The 13,456-nt window shown below is 37.6% G+C and overlaps 1 protein-coding gene across 7 annotated transcripts in view; it reads left to right on the plus strand.

The window, feature by feature from the left end:
* The window catches only part of LOC121876169, a 112,149-nt gene that overhangs the window by 35,843 nt on the left and 62,850 nt on the right, over window positions 1–13,456 (plus strand). For 6 of the 7 annotated variants that reach the window (XM_042381117.1, XM_042381121.1, XM_042381122.1 and 3 more), the window contains 9 exons: window positions 4,066–4,154; window positions 5,589–5,657; window positions 6,055–6,136; window positions 6,293–6,398; window positions 7,442–7,643; window positions 8,321–8,442; window positions 9,834–9,967; window positions 10,754–10,934; window positions 12,814–12,996. In XM_042381117.1, the coding sequence (XP_042237051.1) occupies window positions 4,066–4,154; window positions 5,589–5,657; window positions 6,055–6,136; window positions 6,293–6,398; window positions 7,442–7,643; window positions 8,321–8,442; window positions 9,834–9,967; window positions 10,754–10,934; window positions 12,814–12,996 (1,168 nt within the window). The remainder of the gene's footprint in view (window positions 1–4,065; window positions 4,155–5,588; window positions 5,658–6,054; window positions 6,137–6,292; window positions 6,399–7,441; window positions 7,644–8,320; window positions 8,443–9,833; window positions 9,968–10,753; window positions 10,935–12,813; window positions 12,997–13,456) is intronic. The other variant, XM_042381119.1, reaches the window with a different exon arrangement.

A 13,456-nucleotide genomic window follows, 5' to 3' on the forward strand; every position in this document is an offset into this window, starting at 1 on the left:
TAAAGAAGTGCATCAAAAAGTCTGAAGGTTATAGGTCGATGCAGCTCACTAGGAGAGGAGAATAATGTGGGGCGACAGGTTTTTAGGTCATACTGTAGTCAGCCCTAAAGTGGTACGCCATCCATCAGCTGCCCTTCACCATGTCATCTTCTCCCACCCCTAACGAGCCATTCTATCATCCATCTTCCCATCCTTAACGCCTCCCACCCCCACCCTGCCTTTCTCTCACCCCCCTCCCCTCTGACCTCGCTGTTCCTCTCCGCCTCTTCCCTTGCTTCCTTGCTTCATTCTTCCTTCTTCTTGGTCATTGTTTGCATGCGTGTAACAGCCCACTGCAGCAAGAACCAAGTGGGTTGGTATAGCGATTCAGTGGTTACAAGGGCAACAGCAAAATACAATAGCACACACACTGATTAAAGTTCGGAGATGGTAAAGTAAATTAATATACTACGCTCAGAAGAGAAGTAGAAACAGACGTCGAGTTATCTTATGAATGCGTTCAATATGTTCGCCATTTTTGCCAGTGCCCTATCATAATCTGCTTATCAACTGACCTGTAATGTAAAGCCTCTGCCATAATTTTAAAACAAGCTTCGAAACCGAATCACTGAAGCTTGTCCATTTGTATTCAAATTTCCGTTGACATCTTACAGCTCAGCGTCAATGGATAACCAGATAATACAAATGCACTGACAGGAATGGCAAATATGTTGAACATATACGGTACTATAGAGTATAAATCTATATAAGTAGGCTATTCAGTTTCTATTACTCCTTTTGGTTCCACTTTTGAGGTAGTAGGTAGCAGGCAGCGACCAAACAGGGAGGTACTGCCGCCTGGGAAGATATTGGAAGCATAATGTGTTGTCTAATGATAGACCCTGCTGCCATATGGCATCACAAAAATTGTGACCAAGTCCCAGGTTGCTGATCTGACTTTCTGCCTCATTTACACACAGTTGAAAGGTCTCAATTGTTTCTCTTACCATTGACAACGTAACATACATATATTGTTTCTCACTTTTGATCATATTTTCATTTTAGTATTTCTTTATTATTATTATTATTATTATTATTATTATTATTATTATTATTATTATTACAGTGTTATTATCATTATTATTTTATTTTCAATTTGTAATTTTATATTAAATTTATTTACAATGAATTATTATTATTATTATTATTATTATTATTATTATTATTATTATTATTATTATTATTATTATTATTATTATTATTATTATTATTACCACCACTACTACTACTACATTTTCGCCCCCAGGCCCCGATGTGGGTCAGTGACCTGATGCATATCAGGAACAAAACATTCAGTTAAGAATGTTTGTTATTGGCTTGAGAGACACTAACATAATCAGGGAAGTATGTGTGTCAGGGGGCGTCAGCCACCTCCTGACCCACTTGTCCACGATAGGGTGCTCACGAAATCCATGACCGCCGATTCGATTGTGCCACCTGTCGCCGCGGTCACGGTCACCAATCACCGAGATAGTGTGTGGAATGGCTTGATGGGCGGAGCATAAGAGGGGACGACGTAAGAGGTGGAGCATAAGGGGAGGTAACGTAAGGGGTGGAGCATAAGAGGAGGTAACGTAAGGGGTGGAGCATAAAAGGAGGTAACTCTGAACATTTAAGTTAAGTTAACAGTGAGTTTGTTAATTAAGAATCCAATTAAAAGAAGCATATTTTATCAAGAATTGTGTTATTAAATATCACCACTTTCAAGTAAATTCAGTTTTGTTATGTAAAGTCTCAGTTGGACCAGAAAAGTTAAACCTAACTACTACCTGTATGTTATTTATACAAGATGTTATAAAAATCCCTACGCACCTGTAACAATTAAAAATAGTTATTTTTTCTACCTACAGTAAATATTGGAAATTGTTACCGTAAATGTTGGAAGTGAATATCATTCTCAATATTTACTGTAAGTAGAACGAAGTATATGACAATCTTATATTATATATATAAAACAAAGAAGTATGTCTGTTTGTCAGCATGAGAATCTCGGAAACTACTTTACCTATCTGTAGTGATGATGGATGGTGTTCTATGTATTGATGATGGATGGTGTTATATGTAGTGATGATGGGTGGTGTTATATGTAGTGATGATGGATGATGTTATATGAATAATAATAATAATAATTAACGGTTTATTGAAAAAATTCTGCAGCCCGAAGGCTGAAAATATACATTGGACATAAATGACTTATTACATACATTGGTGGTTTAACAAAAGCCTTCATTAGAGAAAGGTAAAGAAACATACAGTGAACATACAGATTAATGTAGGTGTTGAACAGTGGTGTTATATGTAGTGATGATTAGACAATAAAATAATAACCGTTGTAGTGAAAAAAATGGTGGAACTTACATATACCGTTAATGAACTATTGGTGGAAGAAGTTGTTTTGGGGACTGAACAGTGAGACAATGTTGGTACGCCCCAGGTGTATCCTCTTACACTTCGTGACGTTGAATCTTAGCAGCCATTTCTTTGACCATTCTTGGAGCTCACAGAGATCCTTCTGCAGCTATTCGCAGTCCGCATGGTTTTTGATTTCCCGAAATAACGTGGCGTCATCGGCAAACATTTGTATGGAGGAGTGTACAACATCAGGCATGTCATTTATGAAACAAACAAACAACAGCGGGCCAAATACACTGCCCTGTGGTACCCCACTTGTGACGGGTACGGACGATGATTTCGTGCCACTAATCACCACACACTGCTCGCGGTTATGTAGAAAATCTTCTATCCACGCTAGGACTTTTCCCTGAATTCCGTACCCTTCCAGTTTGATTTTCAGCCTTTCGTGGGGTACACTGTCGAAAGCCTTGGCAAAATCTAGGTATGTATATATATTGTCGATATTACCACCTCATTCCAGAATATGGGTCCAAATATCCAATACCTTGAACAATTGTGTTAAGCTGGAGCACCCTGGCATAAAACCGTGTTGGCAATCCTTTACAAGGTTGTTTCGTAGTAGATGTTCCATTGCAGTATCTCTTGATAATACTCTCAAATACTTTACATCTTATGCTGGTCAGGCTCACCGGTCTATAGTTGTTCGTGGAGTGACGATCGCCCTTCTTCAAGATAGGACTCACATAAGCCATTTTTCAATCACTGGGGACCTTTGTTCATCCAGGCATTTACAGAACAGGATCTTCGGGGGCTAGGCAAGCTCGTTGCTGTTGCCAAGTACTGGGCATGCACTGGCTCCTCAATGTATTTGAACCCACTCCAGTGTTGGTCAAGTCTGGTCAGACTGGTCTTGAAACAGCTCACACTCAGTGTCATCACAACACTCTCTGGCAGGTTGTTCCAAGAGTTCACAATTCTCACTCTGAAAAAGTTCACCCTCAGTTTTCTGGACTTGCGGCTCCTTCAGCCTTGACCTGTGACCCCTTGTTGGGCTGGCGTCCGCCAGCTCCAGGTATGGACATTTGGACAGTCGACTGAGTAGTGCCCTTTGAGTTGTTTATACGCCTCATTTAGGTCACCCCTTGTCCGCTTGTATTATAAGCTAGGCAGTTGCAGGCGCTCTAATCTTTGGATAGCTGAGGCCCTCCTTTGGACATTTTCAACCAACTGACAGTCCCTAGCATATCTCGGGGACCAGACGGGGTGACAGTACTCCAGGTGGGGAAGCATCTCACTCTTGAAGATCGTTACGAGGGACAGAACTTTAGATATGTGAACGACCTTCTTATAAGACCTAATAATTTAGTTGCTTGATTCACCTTCCCACAATGGCCCGAGAACTTCAGTTCATTGTCAACATACACACCCAGGTCCTTTTCGCATGTATGATTGGAATTGAAAACTCGGTTTAAAATTATAGGGGCATTACATTTACCAATTAAATTTGTATGTGATGGACTTCGCTTTTTGACAGGAGTTACCAGGTAAACATTTCTAAAATTCATTATACGTAGTTAGGTTACTGAGAATGATTTTATATTTTCTTTGTGTCACCTACAAATTATATAGAGGATGTGTAACTTGGTGTGACATATGTGGTTGTGCCCACAGGTGTTCTGTTTGTCTAGTGGGACATGTAAAACAGCAGGAAGGTGTGAAGGCCGTTCACCCGACTCCATGAACACCATGTGTCCCCGAGGGTGAGTATTCTGCCAGCTTAGCTTTTACACACTGAAGAGGGGCCAGTCTTAAAGCAATGCATCATTTGTATTGGTGAAAACTACACAGAATGGCAGTCACATTTCTTGGGGAGTAAGTTTTAGTGAACAGTAGACTACCCATACAAGTTCAGGCCTGCTTCAGAGAATCTGGCAGTTGATATGTCTTACTCTCATGATTAATGAGATTCTTGAATACAAAATTTACAGTAATTTCAATATCCTCATCAAATTCTCTGGTGTCGTTATATTAAGGAAATCTAATTTCAGAAGTGAGTATATATCTCGTATTCTTACACAGCGGAAAAAGGAATTTTTAATATGTTACTAGCTCAAACACTCGGCTTACTGTATATTGCAGTTTCACTAAAAGTAAATACACTTGAAGCTTTCAACATAACACTTATTGAAACTTAAATGCTTCAGCCAGCAGTAGACATATATATCTTACAGCTACAGATATGCATTCGATCATAATTTCAAATTTACAAACACTAACATGGCATTTCGTTTGTGGGAGAATGGGATGTAGACACTAGAAAAAAATGTACATTCAGTGGGTAAGTGATGAAAGGTCATAACTACATGTTTTATGGGCTATTGAGTGTAATATGAATCATGTCATTCCTTCGATCACTCCTGAAGGTGGCAGAGATTGTTCTGTAGCTTTTCACAGTCCATTTGGTTCTTAATATCCCTGATTACCTTACCATCGTCTGCAAACATTTGTATGGAGGAGTGTACAGTATAGCTCCGAGCATGTCATTTATGAAACAAACAACAACTGGCCCCGTACACTGCCATGTGGCACCCTACATGTCACAGGTACGCATGACAGTTTCATGCTATTACTCACCTCAAGCTGCTTGCGGTCTTGAAGAAAGTCTTCAATCCATTCTAGGACACTTCCCCAAATCCTGGACTCTTCCAGTTTAATTCTCAGCCCTTCATGGGGAAGGTATGCTGTCGAAAACCTTGGCAAGGTCCAGCTCTTTATTGTCAATATTGCCACCATGTTCCAGAATTTGAGTTCAAACATCCAGCAACTTGAGTATTTGTGTCAAGCAGGAGCATCCCAGTATAAATCTATGTTGGCAATCCTTTACAAGGTTGTTTCTTAGTACAGTAGTTGTTCCATCATGGCATATCTTATTATGCTCTCTAGTACTTTACACTCTAAAGTCCCATGGTAAGGCTGAAGAGTGAGACAAAACATGTCTCATCCGCTGTCCTCTACCGATTAAAATCTTGAAAATTATTATTTTATAAATATAAGTAGGTGTTTAGTATGCCTTACTGTATTTACACAGGAAGGCAGGGTAAAAAAAAATGTATATCAGTTGTATTTCCATCTACAGTATTTTTATTACAGTTGCCTGTGTGGCATAATGTTATAAACTGCTTTGTATTTTTCAGGTACATTTACTGCCTACAGAAGTGGGAGTGTGTCAGTGCCGACAAAGGATGCAATACACCAACTTCTAAGTACGAATCAGTAAAAGAAATTAAACTCTTTGTTATACTTTCTTTTCTTATCACTACAATTCCTTTGCCACTATAGAATATTTTAGACAAAATTTCTGATATACTATATAGTATCTGTAGCATTATTATATTTTTTGTTACAAAATTCCTGTACAGGTACCATACCCTAATGATGCTGTAATTATTATTGTAGTATTATAGTGAAATATGTTTTAGGGCTGTTACACTAAAATTGCTGTAATGTATAAACTTGATGTTGAAGGTATAGTACCATGTAAGCCCAAAAAAAAAAAAAAAATAAGACAAAGAATCAGAAATTGGAACATATAGGTGATACACTCTTGATGTACTGTACTGTAGCTCCCCACAGGGAAAATTAATGATTTCTTTGATGTAGCAGAGTGGATGTGAAGTGTCCACCGGGCACTGTGTTTTCTCTGCTGACAGGCAGTTGCAAGGTTGAGCCTAATTGTGGAATGGTAAGACAGTTTTGTAATGTATTGCATGCCAGCATACTGTATTATACTGTATTTTAGGGTAATAATTTTTACATAATTATGGTCATAAGCATAAGACAGTGCTCCTAACTCAACCACATATTTATTGATATTCTGACTACTCTCCCATTGATACAGCCGCAGGGTATGCCAGACCTTCAGTGTTCAGGAAAGTCTTTTGCTCACACTACCTGCCTCTCCAATCAACACTGCCCTCTTGGCTTCACCTGCTGCCCAGATCCAGGTTAGTGTGTTGGTCAAGAATCTATACACTATAAAGTACTCTACTGTATAGCATACATATATTTCTACAATATATGCAGTACATTTATATTCTGTCTGCTAAGCTTAGCTCAATAACTGTCTTGCCAAATTTAGTAGACATATACCCTGTATCTACTGTACATATAAACGAGACCTGGATCCCAGATACAGTATGCAGGTTTTCAACACCAAATCAAACTACACATAACAGGTTTCACTTGTAGGAACACCATTAGACAATAAGTTTCTTGAAGTTTTTAAACTGTAGAAGATCCTAAGTCAAATACTATATATTCTGCAGTCATTTTCCTTGAAAACCATTTGTTTGCCATAGTTTACTGAAATGAGTCATGATTGTTCAGATGTTTTCAATGCTTTTTTATTATTATTGCTGTACTTTCTAAGATAGTAAGGTACACTAATTTAAAAGCACAAGGGTCTTATCTTTATACTGTAATAACCTAAGTTAATATGCAGGAATAAGAAGACCAGTATTGCATTGCTATTCACAGTGCTCATACTTGCAGTACTGTAATAAATGACAATGAATGTTCAACAAAATTTGAGTATAAGTTTGTCAGTTTTTGCCATCTAGAAACATGATGGAGAATCTTGTTGGAGTAAAGATTAGAAGCCTTTGACGACTAATTAGCCTCAACTTATTTTGCATAATGCAGTACTTTACTTGGAGAGAACTTGCATATTGCTGTCTGAATATAGGAGTACTGATCCACCTACAACCCCCATTGGATCTACAACTTGAATACTGTACCATACAATGTGTTGCCATAAGAAGATTGCTCCTATTTTGAGATATTGCATGTACAGTATTAAGTCATTACTCCCTGGTGTACAGTGGCATTTTAGTAGAAATACAGGGTATACCATAAAATAGAATCGGGTATTGTCACCATTAGGTAATAAACACAATTTTTCTCATATTGGAAATGAATTCTTGTGGTGATGGTAATTATGGGACCCACAAAATAGTAGTATAATAACAGTTGGACATTTGCTTCCCAGACACACTCCATCTGCAGTGTGTGGATGCTGATGGCAGATCTGATGAGAAGTCCATTAATATGACCTGCCACCTCATAAACAAACCCCAATATGACACTGGATTGACCTGCAGCGACCCCAAAGACTGTCCTGTCACTTCTCTTTGTTGTGGAGGGAAGTGTATGTCAAACAGGGGCTCCTCCTCTTGCCCCCCTCTTTCACTGTAAGTTACTCTGTTTATCAGGCAGTGAGGAATTAAATTGGTGGAAAGAATAGTTGATGTACCGGTATATCACATATTGTATGATAGATGGTGGAAATACAATAGAGTGATGGGCACAGTTGCCTGAAATAATTATTTTAAAAGATCATGAATGATGGATATACTACATGTAAGAGTTTGTAATAATGGGTATGATGGGTCACGAAACTTAAAGTATTTTGAAGTAATATGCACAGTAGGTAATTACTATAGAGTGTAGTGCGCACAGAAGGTTCTTTTATGAGTATAAACAATGAAAAAGATTGAGGTACAAAGTCTGGCTAGTTGATATAGTGGAGTAGAATGTAGGATACCATTGGGTGCAAAAATGGTTTGTATGTGTTGGAATAACTGTTAACTTGAGGAGGAGCCAGAAGGATGCCTATAATGAGGTCAGCATGCTGGATGTGAATGGTCTTAAGTTTTTACATGATAGTTGCCATAGAAATCAGAGTATTGGGTATATAGTATGTCACATGTTAAGAATGGAAATATGTAACATTGGTGTTATAAATCAGAATAATGAATATAAAAAATAAAAATAACAGAAATTGTAAGTCAGAATTATAGGGTGTCGCAGTGTTGGTGCTAAGAACATGTGCAAGGGGATTACAGTACCAATTTATGTGTGTCTTCAGGTACTGTCCACTGACCAGTAAGTGCCAGTGGCTGGGGATGAACTGTGGCATGGTGTGTCCTCCCAATACTGTCTACTGCACAACCAGTGGACAATGTGTATCTAAAAGTGACTGCGAGTTTGGTAAGGTCCTACATATCATTTCCTCATAAGTTGTTTCAGTTTAGTTATTTCAGTAGATGTGGTTCAGAACAAGTAAGCTGAACATTCTTGTAATTATGACATCGTTGGGCAATTCAATGGGGAGCACAGACGATAATGAGCTGTAATTCATGTTTTAATCTCTTCACTGTCCACAATTCTTGGAACATATGTATCCCCACTACTGTTGAATTACTTGCACAGTATTTGTAAATGAAAGATATTCATGTTTTTGTGTCCCCACCATTAAATAGTGGGAAGATTATAGAGCTATCCCTGTCTGTGTACCCATTGTTACAAGATATTATAATTCCATTCATGTTGTAGCTGAGAGTTCACTAATCAACACTTTTCAGTTTTATTTGCATGTATTCTGTCTTGTATTCAACTTGAAATTTTAGACAAAGCACCTCAGGTACCCAGAGAGATTAGAACACCTGCAATTACCTAGCTTATAATATAGATGGGAAAGGGGGTGATTTAATAGAAGTTTATAAGCACCTCGGAGGACATCGATCAGTTAAGTTTTCATATCTAGAACCAGAGAATGTCTGCCCTACTAGAGTTCAAAGTCTCGGGTTAAAGAAGCTTCAAATTCAGAAAATTTTTAGAGTTATCTTTCCAGAGAGAGTTGTGATGGCACCAAGTGTGAACTCATTTAAGACCAGACTTTACCAACCCTGGCACAAGTTCAGATACATTTTGGAGTTAGTGCATATTATGTACTTGACAAGATTGTATAACACCTTCTGTGACAGTCCAGTACAATATAGGTCCATAAATTGTCCATTTATTTATTGAAATACTGGAACTTAGATTTTTCTTGCAGGTAATAATAACTGATAAGAACATACAGGAATGTGTGCTGGTAGTAACACTTTGTATCCTTGGTGAAGGTTTTCCAAATTGTCAGAATGAATGTGTACTATTGTGGTAGTAACAGGACCTGGGCAGCTCCATCTCCGGATTTAACACCTTTGGATTTTGTGATTTTACAAGAGGTTTAACAAGTTACATAGATGTGTACTGAACAAGAGTTACAGATGCTCCATGCAACAAGAAATCAAAAGTGATAAAAATGGAGATGGATCTGCCCAGGTCCTGTTACTACCACATTCAGGCTGGCAATTTGGAAAACCATCATCATGATACATCCCTTGGATACAAAGTGTTACTACCATCACACATGATCGAACATTCTTCATCAATTAATATTACCTCCAAGAAAAATCTAAAGTACCATAATTTCAACCAAATATATAGGGACTCTATGGACATGCTTGTTACACTATTTAAATCACATTTATTATTTACCTGCACCACAATTCAAAGACAGTAACATCTGATACCCTTCTTTTATCCCACTAATACAGATTTTGAAGTTCCGTGGACTCTTCCTGGGCCTCTGAGGTTGCCTAGTAACTGCAACAACTCACAAATGAATGAAATTACCATGTCTGACATCTACAGCACTGCCACAACTGTCACCCACGACAGTTCTGGAGTGGTAAGTAGTGCAGGCAGGCTTGTATATGTTTATAATATACAGTACGGTACAGAACAGTATGTCAGTTCTTTCCTCCAAGGGGATATGTAAAAGTCTTTTGTCCCCTGTATTTTTCACACTACTGTACTAATACAAAAGAAAGAACTGCCATTAGATAAACTGTATATATTCTTTTTTTGTTCAATCCAGAATGCGACGTCTAGCTTTATACCTAGGTATGTTAATGCCTAGCAATAACTCGCCAGGCCAACATACAGGCAATTAAAACATCTAATAATCATTGAATACGTAATACTAGGAGGACACGTCGCTACCTGGCATTTAATTGCAATTCTCAAAACCCCCTCCCACACCCTCCATCACACACATTGCTACCTTCATCTTCTTGCCTGGTGAATCAGCTGTAAATACGCACAAAGAAGGCTCCGCTAATTTGTGTTGTAATAGCTGAAATACTAAGTGCCACGAGGATTTTATATAGGGTATTTATACATCTTAGCACAGTGAGGAAATCGAGTGACTTTTATTATGTTTATGTCTCTCAGATATTGTGTTTGGGACAATTTTTTATACGGTTTGGTTGGTATCGTGACTACAGCTTGTCTTCTGTTATGAAGACAGTAGATCGTTAGTGACTAATATCCTCTGCTTTCAAGTCACTTAGTGAATGACATTGCTTTTCAGTTTTTTTTCATTCATTTATTCCTTGGCTTAATCTTTCCTCACACTGTATCTTAAGTTGTGATTTAGTGCCACTAGCAAATTTTATTATTGGTTGATCATCAGGTCTTCAAGGTGGAGAATTTGACTACGTGGTATGGTACATGGGTGCAACGGGCACCTGCATCCAAGATTTGGACTCCTTTGGAACCTTCTGCTGTGCTGATGCCTTCAGACTACCTTGGTTATATGCCCCATCCTGGCATATATGTCTTTGGGCTTGACCACATTAACATGACAGAGAGGGGTAAGTGTTCCTTTAATGGTTATCATAATTGAAACAATTTGATAGTTGTACACCTTAATAATACTGTAGTATTTTTGAGGCTAGTGTTTCCAAGCTAACGTGGGGCTTTGAAAGGCAGGAAACCACTTTCCTTTCTTTAGTTTCTTTTTGAAAAATTAAATCACCGACCAAGACCAAACTCTCCCTCCTGCCTCAGTTTACAATGCAAAAAAAGATTCCAAGGAGCATTAGAAGCTAGTTGGTCCTCACTTTAAGTTGGAGAAATGCTTCTGTTGGAAAATGAGAACTTAAAGACCTGATTTCCTTGCAGAGAAATTCAAGCCTCACTGATTACATGAATTATTATATTCTACAATAAATCAACCTTTCACAGAAGAAGGGATGTTAGTCATGAAGGATGTCCCACCAGCCTTCCGTATTTCCCATGTAAACCTAACCACCTAAAATCCTCACTAGGTGGATACCTAAATCACTTTTTCTCCAAGTATCCTCTTCTTGAAAGAATACCCAACTCTATCTAGGTCCAGTATTTTCATGCTTTGCATTCCACATCTAATCCTCAAGATAGACTATTCATGGGATCTCTTTCTATGGCTCATACCTGAATTAATCTTGACAGTTGCAGATAGGTCCTACATGTCAAACTTTTAATTGCAAATGATAAAACCTATTAAAACTCTTATTGAATAGGAAGAAATCAATAATCACCCTTCAAATAATGAACATCTTAATACTGATATCCCTACTCCAAGGGTCAGTCTATTATAAATCAAGATTACTATATGATTACCTGAAGCCACAGTAACACTAAACTGACTAGAAAGGAATTACAGTATAAGAACTGTTTGTGTGACACTTCAACTTTACTTGATCATCAGTTTAATTGTTTCATCAATAAATGAAGGACAGTATTGGATGATATATGACAGAAAGAAATGGGATGAGCTTGTGAAAACTGAAATACTGTAATAACTTTAAAATCATATAAAATTCCAGACCTTTAAAAGAGATCTTGAAAAGGAAAAATAGTAACCAACATTCATGGCAAGGTATACTACCAGAGCTGGCAAACCTTTGTAATGCTCTACATTGATTTGTACCTGAACAATGTACACTATGTAGTTGATATTGATTTTCTGAGAATATACTTTGAATACAGACACTATGTACAGGTACTCCCCGACTTACGACCGACTTGACTTACGTCCACCCGCACTTACGATCGCCTCAGTAATACCAAAATGTGGTCAAATTATGTATTTTTGAGTCCCAAAGTCAGTACACAGACAAAATTTTCATCTGTAATTCACTTTAAAATGGCTGGCAAGCTTAAAGTGAGAAGAAAAAGAGACCCAAATTTTCGATTTTCTATGTGTTATTTAAGCATTTCCGACTTACGACCATTTCGACTTACGACCTGGATGTCGGTCCCTAACCCCGTCGTAAGTCGGGGAGTACCTGTATAGTGAAATTTTTTAAAAAGGATTAGAAATTGCAGATGAGTGAGTAATAATTAATGATGGAACTTTGAGTTGATGCAGGAGCAAAGAGAATATTTTTTGTGGTGTTAGAGTGAGATGAGTGAGACCATTAGTCAGGAGATAGAAAGGAAGATGATGGACAGTGAGGAGAAGGATATTTTGATTGAATTATTTGTAAAAATGGGGCAGGATCCTGATAGTCACAGGTTTTGCATAAGTCTCCTTCTGGTCCATTTAAGGAAAGATCTGTGAGATATTGTGAAACTTAAAGAAAAACCCAAACAATTTTGAGTGATTTTTCGGCTAATAATATTAAATTACTGTTATATTTACTTTGTATGAAACATTTGAAATTTAACTGTAAGCATTAATTTTACTTCCTTGTAATTAAATGGCAGCATCTGGGATTCGTCGAAAAGTGGTACAACTCGTGGCCCCGGAGTTTCCTGTGATCCCCATAAAAGAGGTGGTCAACAATATATCCCTCAAGGAGAATGAGCCCAAGAAACTGAAGCTTTTGGATATTGTGAATGTGACGTGTGATGATGATGCTTACTGGAAGGCCTGGGAGATGTCTATTGGTGAGTAGGTGTTGGCATCCTGTGTACATTCACCCAAAAATAGATCTTAATTTTTAAAGTGTTTTTTTTTTTGTAGGAAGGTGGATAAAGATAGAACAGTATTGTTTTATGTAACAACAAGGCCTATGGAAAAGAATTAAGAATATTGTACTATGTTTTTTATTTTATACTAGCCTTTATTTTTTAGTTAGTGATTGTTATTTAAGCATTAGAATACAAGATGTAGATGATGGTAAGTATTTATGAAACATTAATATATGTAAGTTAAAACCAGAAAAAGGTATATAGGGTGCGTATAGAAATGACTGATACTGTATAATAATTTTAATTTTATTGTGTTAACTAACAGTCAAGTCTATAAAACAAGGTGATGAGGTTCATTCTTGACGTGAAAGAAAGAGATCACATTGACCGTGAATTTTGTCAATCACTGAACATGTTAAGTGTGGTGGATAAATTG

The sequence above is a fragment of the Homarus americanus genome, unplaced genomic scaffold (assembly GCF_018991925.1).
Source record: "Homarus americanus isolate GMGI-L3 unplaced genomic scaffold, GMGI_Hamer_2.0 scaffold34921, whole genome shotgun sequence".
In the NCBI taxonomy this organism is placed as follows: domain Eukaryota; kingdom Metazoa; phylum Arthropoda; class Malacostraca; order Decapoda; family Nephropidae; genus Homarus; species Homarus americanus.